Source organism: Aphelocoma coerulescens, chromosome 7 (assembly GCF_041296385.1).
Source record: "Aphelocoma coerulescens isolate FSJ_1873_10779 chromosome 7, UR_Acoe_1.0, whole genome shotgun sequence".
In the NCBI taxonomy this organism is placed as follows: Eukaryota; Metazoa; Chordata; class Aves; order Passeriformes; family Corvidae; genus Aphelocoma; species Aphelocoma coerulescens.
Window position 1 is genome coordinate 18242477 of NC_091021.1, and position 19571 is coordinate 18262047.

At 36.4% G+C, this 19571-nt stretch overlaps 1 protein-coding gene across 1 annotated transcript in view; it reads left to right on the forward strand.

Moving 5' to 3' along the window:
* Positions 1 to 19269, forward strand: part of SP3 (Sp3 transcription factor) — a 34580-nt gene extending 15311 nt beyond the window's left edge. Inside the window, exons 5-7 of the mRNA XM_069020639.1 lie at positions 9367 to 9559; positions 15107 to 15303; positions 17502 to 19269. Coding sequence (XP_068876740.1) covers positions 9367 to 9559; positions 15107 to 15303; positions 17502 to 17818 — 707 coding nt within the window. The 3' untranslated portion in view covers positions 17819 to 19269. The remainder of the gene's footprint in view (positions 1 to 9366; positions 9560 to 15106; positions 15304 to 17501) is intronic.
* Positions 19270 to 19571: the final 302 nt, after the last annotated feature.

Consider the following 19571-nt stretch of genomic DNA (forward strand, 5'->3'; position numbering starts at 1 on the left):
CCTAGATCCTACATTTTGTTTACATAATGGAAAGCCATTGAAAGACTAATACAAAGCTAACAGCTTTGTCCAGTAAGTATACAGTTTTCTTTGAAAAATGTCAGTAAGTATGTTTCTACCAAAATATCTATTTTACCATGCATACATATGCATAGACCTGCATTGCAATGAGTTTGTTCTGAAAAGTCTTGGCCGAGCTTGTTTTGTCTTAGGATGTTTATTAGAGCTCGTATTCTTCATTGTGCTTAGTGTTGTGGTGACCAAGGGGAGGGTATTGGTCAGTCACAACTGAAACTCTTCAGCATTGCTTTTCAAGCAAAAAGCTGTATCAGATAGTATCTCTATAGGAAGAACTGGTGGAGAGATAGCTTTCTCACTTGTGTTTTGGCTTCGGTCTTCTGGTCTTGAGAGGAAATTAAACCTGAGAAAGCTCTCTAGTAGTGTACTTCTTTTGTTGGCAGTTTGTAATAAAATACTGCGTTGTGTGTAACAAAAAGAGCCACTACATGCTCAGTTCACATTACTCTAATGATTTGCCTGATCAAGAAAGGTGGAGTTTTTTATTAGCATGTTTATATAGATTTCTTCTTCAAACATTTCATATAAAGTAGTGTTTATTTTGGAAAATTGTCAGGAACTGAAATGTACCAACTTGGCTTTCATGTTTCTGAAACTGTAAGTTTTGTCAGCTTGGAAGAATTTTTAAGTTACTGGATTTTCCCTCTGCCCCCAAGCCGTTGTCCAGCTGAAGGAAACTTAATGGTGTTAATCAAAATCTAATTGTAATAGTGTCTCAGCTAATTTATTAATGTACTGAACCAGTTTGGGATTTGTTACTTCCTGGGGAAAAAAAAAGACAATTTTACTAGGTCTTATATAGGTTCCATAACTTGTTATAGGATGCTGGATAATTTTTTTTTATATACTTCTTTTGACCATTACAGTAGCATCTGAAGACACTAGCAAATCACCCGAAAGAAAGTAGCATTGGCTTGAGAATTGACTTTGCTGCTTATCAACCCAGACACACTCAGCTGGAAGATTCATTTATTTGAATAGAAAAAAAAAAACCCTACAAATAGTTTTCCAGGTTGGTCTACAGCTGGAATCAAGTCAAAGGGATTCCTTTCAAGAGTTGACTGAAGTGTCACTCCAGAACTGAGGTCTTCATTTCTACATCTTTCTTCCCAGCTCCTCTTCTGCAGGAGTGTTAACAGCTACTTAAGGACTCATTTGCCTGCTGCCATTGACCTTAGAGTCAGGCCAGTTACTAACTTAACACCAGTTGATAGTGAGTGGGAGTGGTTGGCTGTTTGTGCTGGCAACTTCATTCCATTCCTGTCGGAATCTGACATCTTTGTCATGCTGGAGTAATTTAGCTACTCTAAATTTGGCCAAAAAATTGGCTGACAGTTTTCAAGGTAAATAGTTGCCCAAGTGACAGTTTATCATTCATCTGCTGGTACCTTGTAAGGCTTTGGTCTAATACCTGTTTCCTAAAACAGTATAAATGCTGAAATGAACAAAATTAAAAGTTAAGTATTCACAGTTTTACTTGCTGGGATGGTTGTTTCAATGTTTCAGTGCTTCTGATGAAGTAGTGCAGAATGCTACTTAAAGCATGGCTTTCTTCCAGCATCTAGAAATTTTTAAAAGTTTTGGCTGGTTTTCAGTGTTACACAGCTTAGTTTTTTTCTTTAAGTTTCAGTTTTCAACCTCATTAATTTTAGTTTCAATTATGCAGTTTTTCCGTCTAAGGCATTCTTTATACCAAGACTTTGAGACAAGGCCGTGGTATCATTATGAAATAGAATCTGATTTAAAAAATAAGGAAGTCTTATGAAAAGCATGAAGTAAACTGAAGCAATGATGTTAAGTAAATATTTTCATCTGACAACATCTGTCTACAGCTATCCGATTTTCATTTGAGGCATTTAGTTTGCATGTTATAAAATTAAAACAGTAGAAAACAATTCTCCCCACTGTTTTTTTAATATGAAAATTAAATTGGAAACTGATGAATTTAAGTTAGTGCAGGAATTAGAGCTATTTATGTACCAATCTTGTGTAAATAGTTTGCTGTCAGCATGCTTAAATTACATTCCTTATTTTAGCATCATTTTCAAAGGAAATTAATAAATTGTAGAAGAATTAGATGATCATGCTTGTACGTGTTTCACAGTCATGCTTATAACAGCACATAGTAAATTATCTCACTTAAAGTTTGCAGAACTTCAGTTAGTCTGGTTAATTTTTTAGTGCAATATCTACTGTTGTGGAATAGAATTACATTTTTTCTTCAAATTCTTGAAAATACTGAATTGTCACATTCTTTCTTTGCATTAGTACTTCATGTGCTTTTTTGCCCTTTGCTCCAAAACAGCTCATTAATGATTTTTCTTACAGGTGGTGGTGGTAAGGTGAAAGTTTGTTGCATGTGTGTTGTGTATGCTGAGTGTCTGGGGGCGCAGCTTAGATTCTCAGAGTTCAGGAGGTGAGCCTGAGTTACCTTAGTCTCAGATATCCTCAGGATGTTCACAAAAGAATGTATTACCCAGTTTCAGGTACGCATTCCTTTTTCATTTTTCAAATACCCTTTTTACAAGCTACTCCTGACACAAAACGAAAACTCTCATACACCTCTGGGGATGTATGGCAAGTATCCATGGTGTGAAAGAGGGAAGGAGTTTTATTTCCAGTACTGCTCTAACTTAAAAAGAAGTCTGGAAACTTGTCTTCTGTCTTTTTGCAGTCTCAGCACTTTATGGCCATTGTTTCAGGCTCTGTGCAGTTTTCTTGCCTTTTGAACCTCCTGGCAGGATCATATACTTTGTATCTGATCTGTGAGATCAAAACCAAACTTGTCAGTGCATCTGGCTCATAGAAAGTATCTGAAGTTTCTACCAAGGACAACGACAGCCTTTTTATAATGCCAGGAATACTCACCAGGACCTTAGTTGTGATTGCCCTCTTGAAGATCAGGCTGGGTTGTAGGTGGGTTGTCTTTTACTGCTTGTAAAAGGCACAGTTTTTTTTTTCAAAAGTAGTAATTTTCAAGAGCAAAAGGAGATAAAAATACACATTGTCAATGATGTTGTCATAATTTACCATACAGAAATGATAGTTCTCAATCTGCATCTAAATTCATGCCAGTATTTAATTCATGTATTCCAAGTATGTTTTGTACTTCATTTAATCGAAATGTTCTTCTGTACCCTAGTAAGACACTTGCTGTGCAGAACTCTCAAGTATATTACACCGACAACGGTGGCATCGTTGATTTAAATAAGAAAATTAGTTTTTAATCTAATTGTTCACATAATCGCATTTTGAGTGCACTAATTCTGTCCCTACTTCTTTGAGTCTTTGTTTACTCTTTTTCAGTATTATCACAGTACTAGCTTTTTTCTAACCCACTGGAGCATTCACATGGTCAAAGGCTCGCAGCATTAAAACTGCAGAGGGCTCTTCAGCCTTCTCTTAAAAAGTGTCAAATGAAAATTATTCTAATCTGTTGATTTATTGTTTGCTTCGGTAGCAGTTTTTATATCTTCCTGACTTACTGTCAGTGGGAAGCTTTTCATTGTCATGTAGTAGTAGGGCAATTATTTGGCTTTTACCTAAATACAGGACAGAAACCCTTACAGAACAGTTCTGTCTTCCCTAATTACTGCTGACAGTTGTTGTTTGACCCTAGTAGCAGTCTGATATTCTTCTATGTAGAAATACTTAGCCCTGCTGGTCAGAGAATTCTCTGTGTCCTCTTGCTTTCCTTACATATTTCTGGAGTTTCTGGCTTCTTCAGTGTTAAGCATGAGCAACTCTTCTTCCCCCTATTTAGTTAAACCCTCTTAGATTTTCAGCTGTGAGAAGAATAGAAAAAGTAAGTGCATGCTGCAGGAGGCATTACTGTCTGTAGGAATCCAAAATCTTGAATCTGTAGACAGCACATCTCAAGGGAGTGCAGTTACTGTAGGGCAAGTAACTGTTCCTTGATGCATAATGTGCTCCTTGTGGTAGCACTGGCTAAAGTACTTTCATGATTCAAATATTTAAATATTTGCTTTAGAATAATGAATAGGATCGCTTGGAGATACAGTATGTGGTATTTCTTGCGAGGAAAAGGTCTGTTGCTGTGTTTTTACTCATTCTGCTGGTACCGCTTGAGTACTGTAAGGTCCTGCTCTTAGACTTGTACACAACAGCTGTTTTTCCTCAGAAACTTAAAATCTGATTTAGAACTATTGAATCTAGGTGACAGTCTTCCTTCTGAGTTGAGGTTCATCAGTATTTCAAGATGACATTTTGAAGCGTACCTTATGTTACCTTGTAATTTATTGTGTAATAAAAATGTGTAAATTCACACTTAAGATTTGGGGGCAAGTCAGAGTAAAAACCATTAATTCTGTTGAGTTTCCTGTCTGAAAGACTTGCACAGTTGGTCAACTAGTAGAGAGAGTTTAATTTAGATAGTTTAGTTTAGATGGAAAAGAACAAGAACAGTGTCTTAAGAAATTTAAATGTCTTAAGGCTTCCTCACATCTAGAGGTTAAGGCAAGATGAGTCAAGATTCCAAGGGAATGTGTGTTGAACTGCAGAGGAAACAGAAAACAAAATTAACTGGACAGGATGGAAAGGAAGTGCGAATTAAGATCTGTTTTCTTGGGAAAGGTAGGAAGGGAAGCATCTATTTGGAAAAATAAACTATTAGAAACAGAAATGGCAGACAGATTGTGATTCTATGAGGAAATAGGTGTGAAGGTATGTGCACGGCTGCTGCAAATCTGTTTTCAGTTCAAAGACCATATTTCTGCATCTCAGATCAGGAGCTTGTAAAGCTTGGCTGAGTTAAAAGGCAGGGTGGCTTTCAGCATCTAGGAGAAGCAGCTAAACTAGAAGCTCGCAGTTTGCAGAGTGTTACAATGTAATACTGAGTGTGTCTTTGTGACATTCTGCAAAGGCAGATCTATTTAAAAGAAATCTGCATGCTCTTCCCTTCTCCCTTTATCCCTGTTTCTGTGGCTCTTACGCAAACTAATATCTTTTTTGATAGATAAAGAAAATAATGTGTTCCTAAGTCCTGGTTGAAACAGACCAAGACATAATGTGAAGCTTAATTGAGGCATTCATCTGATACCTGATGAAGTTGGTAAATGGCCTGGGTATAGCAGTGGACAACAGTATTTCTCTCCACACTAGATCCTAGTTCACATGTACTCAAGAATAGTTTAAACTGCATTTACATCTGCATTGTTTAATCCTGTCAATTTAGTTACTCTTCTCTGAAGCACTTTAAACAGATCTCTTAGTTATTCGTTTTATTTGCCAAATACACTCAATCTTATTCCATATTGTAGCCAGCTCTGGGCTTTCTATGACTATGAAATACTACTTTTGGAACACAGTTGCACACCAAGATCTGAATTTCCATCTTGGAAAAGCCAAACCTAAACCAAATCTAGCACACTAGACAGGAAGCAGAACTTCAACACAATGTATATTTTTCAGAATCTGTTTGCAGTTTGAAGCAGTATCTTTGTCTAAAATTCACCTTCATACTTACCTAGAACTAAGTCTTGTACTTTAAAAGTAAGGGCATATAGAAATTTGAAAGCATGGAAATAAAAGAGTAGTGGAGAAAATGTAACCTTCATTTAGCCTATGTGTAATTGGTAGAGGACAAAAGTTGCCTCTAATTTGCTAGTGTTTGCATCAGCTTGTCATGACTTTAGGGATTATATAAATTCTTTTAGGCCCCTTTTTTTGCAGGATATGTGTTAAGTCTCTCAGTTGAGGCTGAGTTAGAGCAGAGCACATCTAGAAGAACACCAGGGGAGAAACATAGTCTCTGGTTTCAACATGAATTTTCATATTCTCAAATTCCATTGCATTGGAGAAGACTTAATCTGTAGCTGTTCTCCATAGTGTGCCCTTTCAACATCTTCATGAGTAGCACTTCTCCTCCCTCCAAAAAATACTGGTGGAATTTTAGCCTTATCTCTTGCAATAATGTGAAACCTACTTGGAGAGCAACAGACTCATTGGTTCTAAGGACCTCATTTAAGGCAATCACATTCACTGTGGGTTTTGATGCAATCCACTCTCTGCTATACTGCATCCTGGAGAGGCTAGATAAACACTTTATCTGTTGATATTTCTTTTAACTGTGTTTTGTTTAAAGTATAGTCTACATAAATAAGTATTACGAAGTCCTGTCTGTAAATTTCCAGTTTATGTGGTACTTTTCTGTATGCCTGGAGTAGAAGATAGTCCTTCTGATGAATAACTAAAGCAATACCTACACTTTCTGCCTTACCAAGATAACCAGGAAACACAGCACAAAATTAAAAACACCATACTACTTTGTGTTCATTTCAGTTTTGCATTTTTAAAAATAATGCTATAAACTATTGTATATCTATGTAAATTGTTGTCTTCTCCCGTATCCTCAACTGTTAGGAATGCTTTGTCTGTTCCTCTTTTTTTTTTGGTCCAGATAGGTTTCTCAGTTATGCCTTTATCATTATAAAACTATAATAAATCTCTGTGCTGCTGGTGGTGATTGGGAGAAACTGGAAATAGCAAGATACTAATGAAAAAGTGGAAGGAACTCACGACAAAAGTTTGTTAAGTGGAACAAACATTGCATAGAAGGTAGAAAGTCATGGATACTGGCAGGTAGTAATAGACTTTTTGGACATGCTTCTACTCTTAGGTGTTATCTCTGTTATTAGAGTGTGACTTTTGGAGGTCAGTATAATATGAGAAATCATGTTCCATGGAATGTTTGACTTCAGTAGTGGAGTTGGGTCTTGGCAGCATAGATCCATACACTAATTTGTTCCATTCACCTTTGCTAGGATATACGTCTTTTGAAGTATATGGACGGAGTCTTAACTGAATTCAGCTACTGAGTTTGTAGGCACACTATATATACCATTGTCCAGTGTTAGTGAGATCATACTGAAATGATCTTCTTAAAACACTGTGTTATGTTGTTAACAATCCTTTAATCCTTATTTTAAATAAAACCAGAATTTATACAGTGTACATTTGTGCTACATTTGATTGGTGAAAGAATTTTGAGTATTGTGTGTAACATATGCAGTCCTAAAGAACTGCTTGGAGACTTGCATTGGCCTGTGCTGGCAGCCTTGCTGCCTTGCTATATTTAAATTCCTGTTATGTACCCTTTTGTGCAAGAGTGAATCAAGCTTTTGCTTTTTTCTTAAGTTGCTCTAAGTGAATGTATTAGTATACTTATTTGAAAGATAATTCTATAAACTTTATGTTTTATAGTGGTTTAATGTTTGCTTGTATAAAATTAATTTTATATAGAACATACAGATAATAAATTAGAATAATAATTATTTTTTAGGTGAGTCTCAGAAAATGGCTTAATTTGGTAGGAAAGGTAGTTTGGTGGCTTATACAGAAGACCAGAAATCACCACAGGTTTTCTAGGACTTCACATGAAAGATATTTATTATGGTGCTGTCTGAAATTGTGAACTTGTTAGGGTAACAGTGAAGCTGAGTGTGCTGGTGACTTTGGGCAAGATTACCACGGTAGCACTACGCGTGTAAAAAATCACCAGAAGTGAGTGTGCTTGCTCTTGGATTCCCACAGCGCAGAGCATCACATTCACACAATTTCTAGCATTGGCTTTTGCAGCCAAACCAGATAAGCATTCTAGACTTCCCTGGTTTTGACCTGGAATTCTCTTCCCAAGGCAGTGGTTTCCTAGAGAATTACTTAAACTGTAGTTACATCAGTGATGTAGGGTACAGGACTGTCCTGCATATGGTTATATGTGTGCAAAAGAAAGGCAAGCTGTGGTGTTGGGGATGACTGGGCTGAGACTTTATTAGCATCAAGCAGATTTTTGTGTAGCAATATCCTTTGTCTCTAAACAGATGAATGCTGGAGATGATTTTGAAGGTAGACCAGGTAACTGTTACTCTTTACATATTTTTTCATTGGTTCTTTCCTGATCTCTACTGGGACAGGATGCTGTTTATCATATGACCCTGCACCATTTTTCTGATGTTTTATCATGCAATCTGTGAAGCTTTGTCTTTATTATAAAGATGATGGCTTATGCACTGACTCCCAGAAAGAGCTTAGAGTGGGCACAATGCTCAGTTAAGGTTTCAGTGTTTAAGGATAAAAGTCTACGTGATAATTGAGTTTGTTTTGCCGAAAAAGCAATCTCTTGAATATATCCAGAAAGACACACAGATGTTAGTTCAAAGCTTCAACAAAATAAGATAAATAAATAACACTCCCCACCCAATTATTGTTGTTTGCTTATTAGTTTGTGCTAGTGGGTAATCATTTTCACAGAAAAAATGCAAAGTAAACTATGCTGAACCAAAGAAGGCACTGGGGTTTACCTTTCTAAAATGATAGTACAAACTGTCTTTTTTTTTTTTTTCTTTTTTGCAATCCAGACTTTAAACCCATTGGGAATACAGAATAGTGTTTGAGGAGGAAATGTTCCTAATAAAATGTAAATTTGTTAAAACAGTTGTTATGATGCTGTAATTAATTCTTTGATTAGATTGAATAAATGCTCTGTATGGAGAGGGCACACATACTTACAAATGTCCATCCTATAAGGAATAAGTAGGAGGCCTTTTTGCATTCAGGAAACTGCTAAGACCTGTTTTGACTGCTGGTATATCAAAATGTTGAAGTGGCTCATGTGTTGCTTATCTCTGTCTAATGCTGAATAACACTCTTCCTAAATGTTTTCTTTTCTGTGTAATGTGCAAAAGACATAAATTTCAGGTGAAAAGGGGAAAATTGAACAAAAACATTAATTTAATTGTTTTCCTTAGGTATCTTGGTCTTTCTCAGGTGAAAACCTTCTATTAGATTGATTTCTCACATTACTTTATATATCTCTGTGCATACTGAAAACTTCTGAAGACCATTGAGGAAGGCTGTTTTTACTGCATGTGACACTAATTCAGAAATGCTGTGGGAACAGAATGGCTACTCAGGATCATTTGAAACATATGTTTACATTTTCTTCAACCCGTGTCCAACCTTTTTCCTTAGTTTTTCCCAAGTTTCAAGCAAACAATATTTTCCTGGTGACAGCATTCCTCACCAAGAACAGTTCAAACTTAAACTATAATATTTTGTTATAGCTTATCTTCAACTTTGAAATGTATAGTAAGATAAACTTTTAAAATACATTACAGGTTACAAGGGCACAGAAGCAATGTCAGTATGAGGTTAAGGATGTTGACTTTTGACTGACAAAGTGCTCTTAAGAGTAAAAAGATTTGATCGTTTTGGTTTCCTTCTGTCTATTTAATGGGCTACTTATGGATCTGTGTTTGTTCTTTTTCTCAGATATTAGGATTAAAGAAGAGGATCCTGATCCAGAAGAGTGGCAGCTCAGTGGTGATTCTACACTGAATACTAATGATCTAACACATTTGAGAGTACAGGTTGTAGATGATGAAGGGGACCAACCACATCAGGAGGGAAAAAGACTGCGACGAGTAGCATGTACATGTCCCAACTGCAAAGAAGGTGGTGGAAGGTATGTAAAATTCCGTGTCATATAATGCATATAATGATGAAAAACAAATAATGAGTGAGAAAAAAAGGACCTTCTGTTGCCTGCAGTGAGAGGAAAGTAGAAGCTTATGCAGAAGAGTTTATGCAATAAAGGACTACCACTTTCATTTTTGGATTTGCAGGTGAAAAAGCAGATTATTCCATCCTTTCTGAGTTACTCCATTGCTGGAGTTAGATGTCACCTAGTACAAGTGAGGGGGATAAAACATTGCCCTTAAAAATATGAAAATTAAATAGTTTGGAATGTGCACATCTGTGATTGGCTTCCTATCATATGTCAAGAACTTGATTAAATCCTGTGTTCCTGCGTTTCCTCAATGATTGAGCATTTTTTCCATAATTTAATTGTTTAGAGTGTTACAAAAATACAGTTTTCCTAGTTTTCTTATTCACTGGTTTCCTAGGAAAAACAAGGTTTGTGTAATAACTCTAAATAACAAGTTTTGAACTGTTTTCAGTCAAAGTTGGTGAGATTTGACTAACAAAGAGGTACTAAGTTCCAATTCATTAAACTTCAGTCTTGCATTGGAACCTATGCTTTATTATTGTGCATCTCATTAAAATATTACTCATCTTTTTATAAAAAAGATTTTATTCTACTTCAAAACACTTAATTTTAAACGTCTTGATTATGGATATAGAAGGGGAAGGGGGGATAATAAGCTGCCTTTTACAAGTGAAAATATTTAGTTGTGTTTGTGCTTGATAGAATTGTGCAGGGGCTGCTTTCCAATGCACTAAAATTTGTCCATTTTGATAATACTTTCTTCACTAAAATGGAAATCTTTATTTATTTGGGAACTATAGTGTAAATTTGTAAAATGTCTGTAAAGAACCTGTCAGTCTCCAGTGGTACTAAGAGTTCTAATAGCACTGGCTGAGTTACGTCTCTTGTCAAGTCTCTTGTCAGTTCTTGCTGTATATTCTAGATACCTTCCTTGCAAGCACGGGGAGATAATATCTTAGGCAGCCATGCCAAGTAAGTATTAAATGTTTAAGACAGAAAGACTCTGATACATTTACACCACCAGCAAAGCTAGTGATAATATTTGCGGGTTATACATCATCAGCTATTGGATTCCTCTTGTTAAATTTCTATGTGTAGTTCACTGCAACATAGCACAGACATTGCTAAGTTCTTGCTGAACTCTGATTCTGCCATGAAAATCTGCCCAAAGTACACCCTGGGTTGAGATTTGTTTCATTTCAGGAGAAAAGTCTGAAAATGTAATTTGCACTGCCTGTACTCTTAGGAAACAGAGATTCCATGTGTTTGGTTTTCCTCATGCTCTGTTCCAAACTACAGTGGCTTTAATTTAGAAATCTTTGCTGTAAAATCCTCTTCTTTCCAGTTGCTACAAAATGAAATTTTAAAGTTTCAGCCCAAGAGAGAATCTTTTTGAGAAATGGTTTGGGAAGTCTGGAGAAGGGTGTAGGCTGACTGAAAACTCAGATATGCGATTTTGGGAAAGAGTTGAGATAAGAACTAGGACAGAGTTTAGATCCACTGAAATCCACTGTAAAGGAAGGCCTGGACACATCAAACATACAAAGTAACTAGGAAAAGTAGGACAAGAAGTCAGGATGTGAGAAGAATTAGAACTGAAAGAGAAACAGGATAATGAAGGAGACAATGGTGGGGAAACAGAAAAGAGTGAAAGTGCTTACAGTTGCTAGAGCAACTTTCCCACCAGAATGTAGAATTCCTTTAAGAGTTTAGGAGAAAGGAATAAGCCCACTTGGAGGAATATTTGAGCATTGATCATGTTCCATAGCTGCTAGAGTTAGCTGTTTATCCCTAGTGCTGGAATTCTAAGTTTTGATTTATCTTTCAACTCTGCTGATGATGATTTGCAGAGTTTCAGATAGCATTCATAATTCTTAAAATGATGTTAAAGTTACAAAATTTAAAATTGAGCAAATGATTTAAGTTAAGATATTCTGGGCAACTTTAATTTAATCCCCTGTGCATATACATTATCAGTTGGCTTCTAATTACTTGACTGCATACTATCTTTTCATATGTTGTCAGTGCCATTTGGTGGATGGTATGGCTGATACACAGGAGTGAATCAGGGCTGTGTAATGATTGTCACTTGCTTCACTTATTGCTGAAATTGGGAGGTCTTTAGGGAATGAGATACAGGAGTGCAGCAACAGGGCTCAGAAGTCTTGGAGGTATATATCTATATACCCCACCTTTTCCACTGCAGAAGTACTGAGTTAATTCCTGTGAGGCTGATTGAGCAGACTGTGAACAACATCTACAGTACTCTAAAAATATATGCTTCTACTACATTGAACTTGACACCTCAAGCTCTGGTGGGTGTTTGATGATTTTGGCCTTAATCTCTTTCTACCCCATAGTTGGATGTACAGAGTGATTGTACTAGTTCAGGTTCACCATACTGAAACATTAAGATGATAAAGCCATTATGTTTGTGAATTCCTTAGACACTCTGAGTGAGTGTTGTCAGTACCCACGATGAGGAAAAAACACCCTGGAGAAATAAATAATTCTGTTCATATTCAAATAACACAGTTCATAAATAATATGTAACTAGTAAAACAAGCACTTTAAATCAATGGGAAAAAACTGAATAGTGTTTCACTCAATTAATACTATTGCTCCTATGCTCTGAATGGAGTAGGAAAAGGAAAATAGCTTCACATATGCAGACTTCATGATAATTTAATCTATTGCATAGCTTTGGTTTTGGTATTTCTTGCATTTGCTGTTTTCTGGATTCAGGGACAAGTTGAAAAATTCTTTCTGGGTTTTGCTGTTGGCTTTTGGAATTGAACTACATTGCAGTCTTCAGATTTGTACCAGTTTTATGAAGTGGGAAGCCACTATTATCTTTGCCTTACTTGGTGGGAGGAAAAGTAGGAAAGGAGGATGATGTATTAGATTTGTAAATTAACACCTTTTAGCCCCAAGTTTACATAGTACATGGGGAGTAAGCAAGTGGAGAGAGAGAGACACATGCCTCAAAGGATGACTCTGGTTCCAAGGAGAATATATTAAGCTTCTAGTTAGGGTGTCTGAAGTTAAGTAGAAAGTTTAGTCTCTTCTCAGTTACGTCTAGAGATTTCACCTTCCTAACAATTACATCTGCAATTACATTGAGATATAACTACTACTGTCTGATCTATAGAGGAACTGTGCTTCTGAGCACCACTTCAGGTATGTAACTCTAAAAACCACATTCTTAAAATAATTTGTAAGTGTGTGTTTTACCCTTGAAATACTTAATGTTGTTCCTGGAAATACTGTGGAATATAAAGTCCAGTTTCTCAGTGGATGAAGGTGTTTCCTGCTGAAACGGTTGCAGTCTGCCTGGCTGTTGAGAAACGTCATTTCCATGGAAGTACTTTAATATTAATTGTTTTTAAGACTCCACTCAAGGAGTAGGCTGGAGTAATATGCATTTATTCAGTGATGATGGCTATTGGCCAGTGCAGCAAGAAAGGCCTCTTAGCATGATGTATTAGGGCATAGTGCCAGACTGTCACAGCTGCAAAGTGTCCAGATGGAATTTGGCTTATATCCTGTCAGTTTAGAGCACACATGAAGCAAACATGCAGATGCCCATATGAAGTTGTGTAGAAAAAATACACTTAGTTGCTAATTCACAGTGGTCTTGTGGGTTTCATTCTGTGGATCCCTAATTTTCCCTTCACTTTGAACTATGTAGTCTGCTAAGGAATTCTGTCACCACTTAGGTGAGGTATTTAGGATTACATATTCTATACCACCTATGCTCGGTAACGACCATGGGTTCAACCTTGGTTTCCTTCAGTCTAGATGAAAGGTGCAATGAAGCAATTTCAAATTATTGACTTGGGAATCTTAAAATCATTCTAGGGGAATTTTGATGTGATTTCATCCAATTTGTGTACTATATCATGCCAAGTTACAAAATATTTGTGCAGATTACTGTGGAAGGGAAGATACTATATTTGGAGAAGGTGTGAGGATGAAGTCCTCATGTGATTATCCTGCTACAAAAGCAGGATCAAAAGCCTTTTGGACTCTGCTTCTGCTGCCATTGAATTTGTTCTGAAATCAAAACTTATATTTGTCATGACAGATTAATTAGTAGGTAAAAGTGATGTTTTTTTCTTCTGAGACAAAATGACTAATGAAGCACTATGAAGATTGTTCTATATTGAGAATTCTTAGAAACATTTTCTATGGCTTAATGGGATTTTATCTCCTTACTTTCCTGCACTGTCTGTAATGCTTTAGGTACATATGTGATTAGGCTGGAATTCCCTTTAGATCCTGTGAGTTCATTTCTGTGCATGTTGAGAAATGCTTGCTGCAGTTGCTAGCTCCATGAAGTGTGTATGCACTTTACCCTGAACCTTCATTAGATGTAAACCAGAAGCTAAAGCACCCAGTTTAAAGAAAAAAATTGCCCTAGGGAGGCAACTGAAAATTGTATAATCAGTCATGGAGGATGGAGCGCCCAAGACTGTGATTTCAGAATCCACTTGAGTGTTCTAAGTTAACGTTGCTGATGAATAAGGTGGCCTATGCCTGGCTGCATTTTCCAATCTCCTCCCTTGCACCAGCATTTACCGTTCATGTGGCTGTGTTGTCAGCCAGACCTATTCCCTCAAGTGCCCCTTTCAGCAGTAGCAAACACTTAAATTGGCTAAAATCAATCATGATGCCCTGCACTGGCCAGACTGATCTTTCTCTGGGTGTTCTCTTATCTATCTCTTGTGATTTGATTAAAAAAAAAAAAATTAGGCTGTTGTATCAGGTTCTTTCCCTGAATCAATCACCTGCCATTTCAGTGAGACAGCATCTTAAAATAAGCATCAAGTTTAGTCCGGATTATACAATCTGTGAATTCAGTGTTCATTGTGGATTTTTTTTTTTTTTTTAACTAAAAAACCCAAGGAATTAATTTAAATGTCAGCAAGATCAGCTTCCACCTCTTTTAGTGAAAGCATTCAGGTCAGTATGCTTGTCTTCAAACCCCAAACTGATTCTCAGGTTTCCCCAAGATGCCAAAAGTCCCATCTGTTCTCTACCCAGTTGCCAAAATCTCCAGTGTCCGTTTTAGCAGTTGCAGTAATTTGTGTTTTTCTTGGCCAAAACTATCTTTGATACGGTAAAACCTGAAACTTGGAGAAACGCAAAATATGGGCACTTCAACATCAAAGTGGTACAAACTGCTGTAATAACTGTATTTCCAACTTCATATACATGTATGCTTCTTAAAGATTATGCTTCTGTCACATACATTTCACACACAGATGAATTTATAGTTTGTTGTGGCATTGGGATAGCATTATAGAATTTATTTTCAGCTTCTTATGGAGTATACTGGAATCCAGTTGTATTTGAAACAAAAACATGAAGCTGGCTTGGGTTGGTTTGCAGATCCATTGTGGTACATGTAGCCCCCTGTATGTGTATGACCAGTATTTAGGAGGAATATATTAGAATGAATAACTTCCCTCTCTCTTTTTTATTTTTTTTTTTAAACAGAGGCTCCAACTTGGGAAAAAAGAAGCAACACATTTGTCACATACCAGGATGTGGCAAAGTATATGGGAAAACTTCACATTTGAGAGCTCATCTCCGCTGGCATTCTGGAGAGCGTCCATTTGTTTGTAACTGGATGTTCTGTGGCAAAAGGTTCACTCGCAGCGATGAGCTCCAGCGACACCGAAGAACGCACACAGGTTTCCAGTCTTTGATTCTGCTGTATTTAACTAAAGCAGTGCTATGGACAGGGCTTGGATAAATAACTTGTAAGAGGAGAACAGCTCTTTGAATTGAATTGATTTTAATGCAGTGTGATTTCTCTAAAATCAGCTAATACTTACTGATATTCACTCACTTTGGAATCTTTGGCAGGTCTGACTGAGGAGATAAAACAGCCACCTCTCGATTCAGAACTGACATTTACGCTAGTGTTTAATGTAGCTTAATCAGAATACTTTGATTCAGGCTCAGCAATGCAGTTCATTTTTTGGAACCAGATTATAACTCTTTTTTTATCTTAAAACTTCAATAAGAGAAAAATAGAGAACTAGGTGGCCTGGAGATTAGATATCATTGCTAAGATCAAGGAAGAGCATGTGATGGTGCATCATTCTACATCTTTTAGTTTCATGGTTAGACCACCCATTAGGAACTTCAGTTTCACATTTCTCCTTCTGTCTAATATGAAGAAAATAAATTAATGTAGATATTCCACCTTTTCAAGGAGCAGCTAATTTAAAATAATATTGTCTGTTTTACCTGTTTTCCTACAAACTAAATCCATATTTGCATTCTACAGGATGTTTACCTTTTAAAATCATAGTATTTGAAAAACCCATAGATAAATAATTTTTGTGCTTATCAGCATTTACATTGCCTAGAAAAATGTCTTTGGATGTCTGTGAAAAATATTCCATGTTGTTGTTAATGGAGTGGTTTTGTATAGACATTTTGGATACTTGAAGCCAAGCTGGGATGTTACAGTTTGTCTGGATGGACAGACTGATGGTTTCTAAAAAAAGGCGAGTTGAATGATCCAGTTCAGAGGGTGTGGTTAATGGCTCCTAGTGTGCCTGCCTACCAGTAAAAAGTAGAGAACTGCAGGGATCTCTCCTTTGACCTCTTTTAAAATATTTATCACTGGCCTGGAGGAGTCAACAGAGTTTACTCTTCTCAGGTTTGTGGATGACCCCAAACTGGGGTGACCAGTTGATGCACTTGATGGCAAGGCTGCTGTTCAGGGGGACTGAGGCTGAAGGAATGGGTTAAAAGGAATCCTAGGAAATTCAGCAAGAATAGTCACAAAGTACTGCACCTGGGATGGAATTAACACTTAGAGTAATGCAGGCTAAGCATGGAGAGGTTGGGAACAGCTCTACTGAAAAGTACCTGGGAGTCTTGATAGACAAGTGGAACATGATCAAGAGCCAGCAGCAATGATGCCCAGAGCTGTATCAACAGAAGCAAAGACCCTAGTCCCAGGGAAGTGATTATCTCCCTCCTCTGGTTAGACTGCATCTAGAACATGGCATCTAGTTTTCAGCATCCAATATAAGAAAGACATTGATGACAGGATTGAGTTCAGTAATGAGTGACCAAGATGATCAGGATGCTGGAACACTTGCCTTATGAGGAAAGGCTGTAGGATTCAGATGCACAAGGAGAACAGTAATGGCAGGGGGAGCTTAGTAGTAATTTTCTAGTTACCTGCAAAGGCCACCCTTAAGAAGGCAAAGTTACTTTCCCTGATGGTGCATTCATTGACAGATGAGAGACAACAGATGTATGTTGAAATAAGAAAGGTTTAGAACAGCTATAAATAAAAACTATAGTTGTGGGAATAGCCAGGTGCTGGAAGAGGATGCCCATAGAGTTCCTGCAGTCTCCATCCTTAAAAGTTTTCAAGAAAACTGGATAAATTCCTCAGCAATCAGATCTGATCTCATAGGTGACTGTTTAGGAAGAGATCAGAGCACAGACTTGGCAGAGGTCCTTTCAAACCTGAACTACCCAATGTGCTTGTGTGTCAGTTTTAAGTGTGATTCTGCTCTAGGTCATAGTCTTCCCTGTCCGTCATTTGGTAGGTTTTGTTCTCCTCCTAGAAGTTATTTATTGGTAATAATTGCAGTGAAACTTAACATGCTGAGGATATGAGATGGCTATGTTCTCTAGCATGCCTGAAAGATCTCCCCAAACTTGGTGACACAGAAAATTAAATTAGTTCTTGTATAAAGGATTTGTATGGGTGTCAAGAAATGTAATACACAAGTCTATCATGTTGGATCAGTTTCTTCCTCAGTATAAGTATAGTTTTTGTTAGAATTCTGATTCTAAAAAGCAGTAAGTTTAATTTAATTTTTAATGTTCTTGAATATTTTTTTTTCTTCTTTGACAGGTGAGAAGAAATTTGTCTGTCCAGAATGTTCAAAACGCTTTATGAGAAGTGACCACCTTGCCAAACACATTAAAACACATCAGAATAAAAAAGGTATTCACTCTAGCAGTACAGTGCTGGCATCAGTAGAAGCAACATCTGATGATACTTTGATTACTGCAGGAGGAACAACACTTATCCTTGCAAATATTCAACAAGGTTCTGTTTCAGGAATAGGAACTGTTAATACATCTGGCACCAGCAATCAGGATATTCTTACCAACACTGAAATACCTTTACAGCTTGTCACAGTTTCGGGAAACGAGACAATGGAGTAAATATTACACAAGATACCTATTAATTGTGGTTATTTTTATACAGTAGTGAGAAGAATATTGTTCCTAAGTTCTTAGATATCTTTTTATTGATGTGCAAAAATTTTTGGATTGACAGTAACTTGGTTATACATGACACTGAAATGCCTTACTTTGTATGATATTCCATAGTATATTAAAATGGTAAAATTGCATGGGTTTTGTAGGTACTTTTGGAATCTAGAAGAGATGAAATTTTACCAAGTTATATTAAAAAAAAAAAAAAAAAGAATTTAACGATGGAAATGGTAGTCTAACCAAATGCATCAATCCTGTGTGGTTTAGTGTAAAAAAAACGAGAACATGTTGGTATTTATCTATTGTAAGATAAAAGAAGTTGATGGGTGAAAAGAAATCACATTATGATAAAAGAAATTTTGTAATTTTCTTGATGACTGGAATTTTTATTATGCATAACTGACAAATCAAGTTTCCAAGCAAATGTTACATAGTGTAGGCTTTACTTAGCTCATCAACTTGTCATTTTGAAGCTAATTATTTTAATTAGGTTAACTATGTACAATATTTTAAGCATTACTCTTGTAAGATTTTGCAAACTACATTTTAACATGGAACTCTAGGGATAGTCACCTTTTAAATCCTGTTGAAAAGCCATGTTTAAGATTTAATTTGCCAAAATGATGTCTTGTTAATATTCTTTCAATAACCAAGGTGGGCAATATAACCAATGTTTAAAAAGCTTAAAATGTTAAGAAAAATAAATATGTATAGGTTGAAGCATTTGGGTGGTAAGGCAAATGTTATAGTGAAGTATATCCCTTCTTTTGAACATTGGAGGACCAAAAATAAGGTGTATTGCGTCTCAGCAGTGATTTTTATGAAACCTTTTTCCAAAAAAACATCTGTCTGCCAGGGCCTTAAAAGCCATCGTGTAAATTACCAGTAAAATATAACATATGCAAATACAAAAGAAAAATCACTTCCATATTGACAGTACTCCCAAACATATGGATATAGTCATAGTGAACTAGGGGGGTTATGAGGTTTTTATTTGTTTGTTGTTTAGTTTTTGGTTAGTCAATCTGCATTTAAATATCAGCCATCTTTCCTTTTTTGCTTCTTCCCTTAAAAATTGTATGTATCCAGTACATTTAACTGATAAACATATATGTTTTTTATTATGCTGAATTTTCTTTTTATTTTTTAATTACTGTTTATATTTTCAATTATAGAAAATGTACAAAATGAAGTTATATAGCCAGTCTGTAAGTGCTATACCATTTTCAAAAAATGTACAACAATAATTACTGCAGTTCACCTATTTACAAACATTTGGAAATCTGTTCATTTGTTATTCTTAAAACCACCTCAAATTTAAAGGCTACCTTATTGTACGTTTAAAGTGTATTATAACAGTGTGGTAGTTAATAAAACACTATTTTTTTTTCTTTTGACTTGAGTTTACTGTGATTCTTGTTAACTAACAAGGTGTAATTTCATTATATGTTTTGATAGCCTGAGATGTTTTATTATTGCACTAGGTGGTGGGAAGCAGAAACAGTGTTTCCTCTCCCTATGGGCACAGAGATGGTAATTTTCCACCTCCTTGCTCAAAAGCCCCCATCTGTATGTGATGGACACGAATGTGCTGTGTTGGTGTCGTGGGGACGTTTTGGTGTTCTGCTGAGCAGGGCATGAAGAATATGTAGGCCCCATCCTATAGGTTGCGTTTAAGTCCTCTGACACATGCACAATA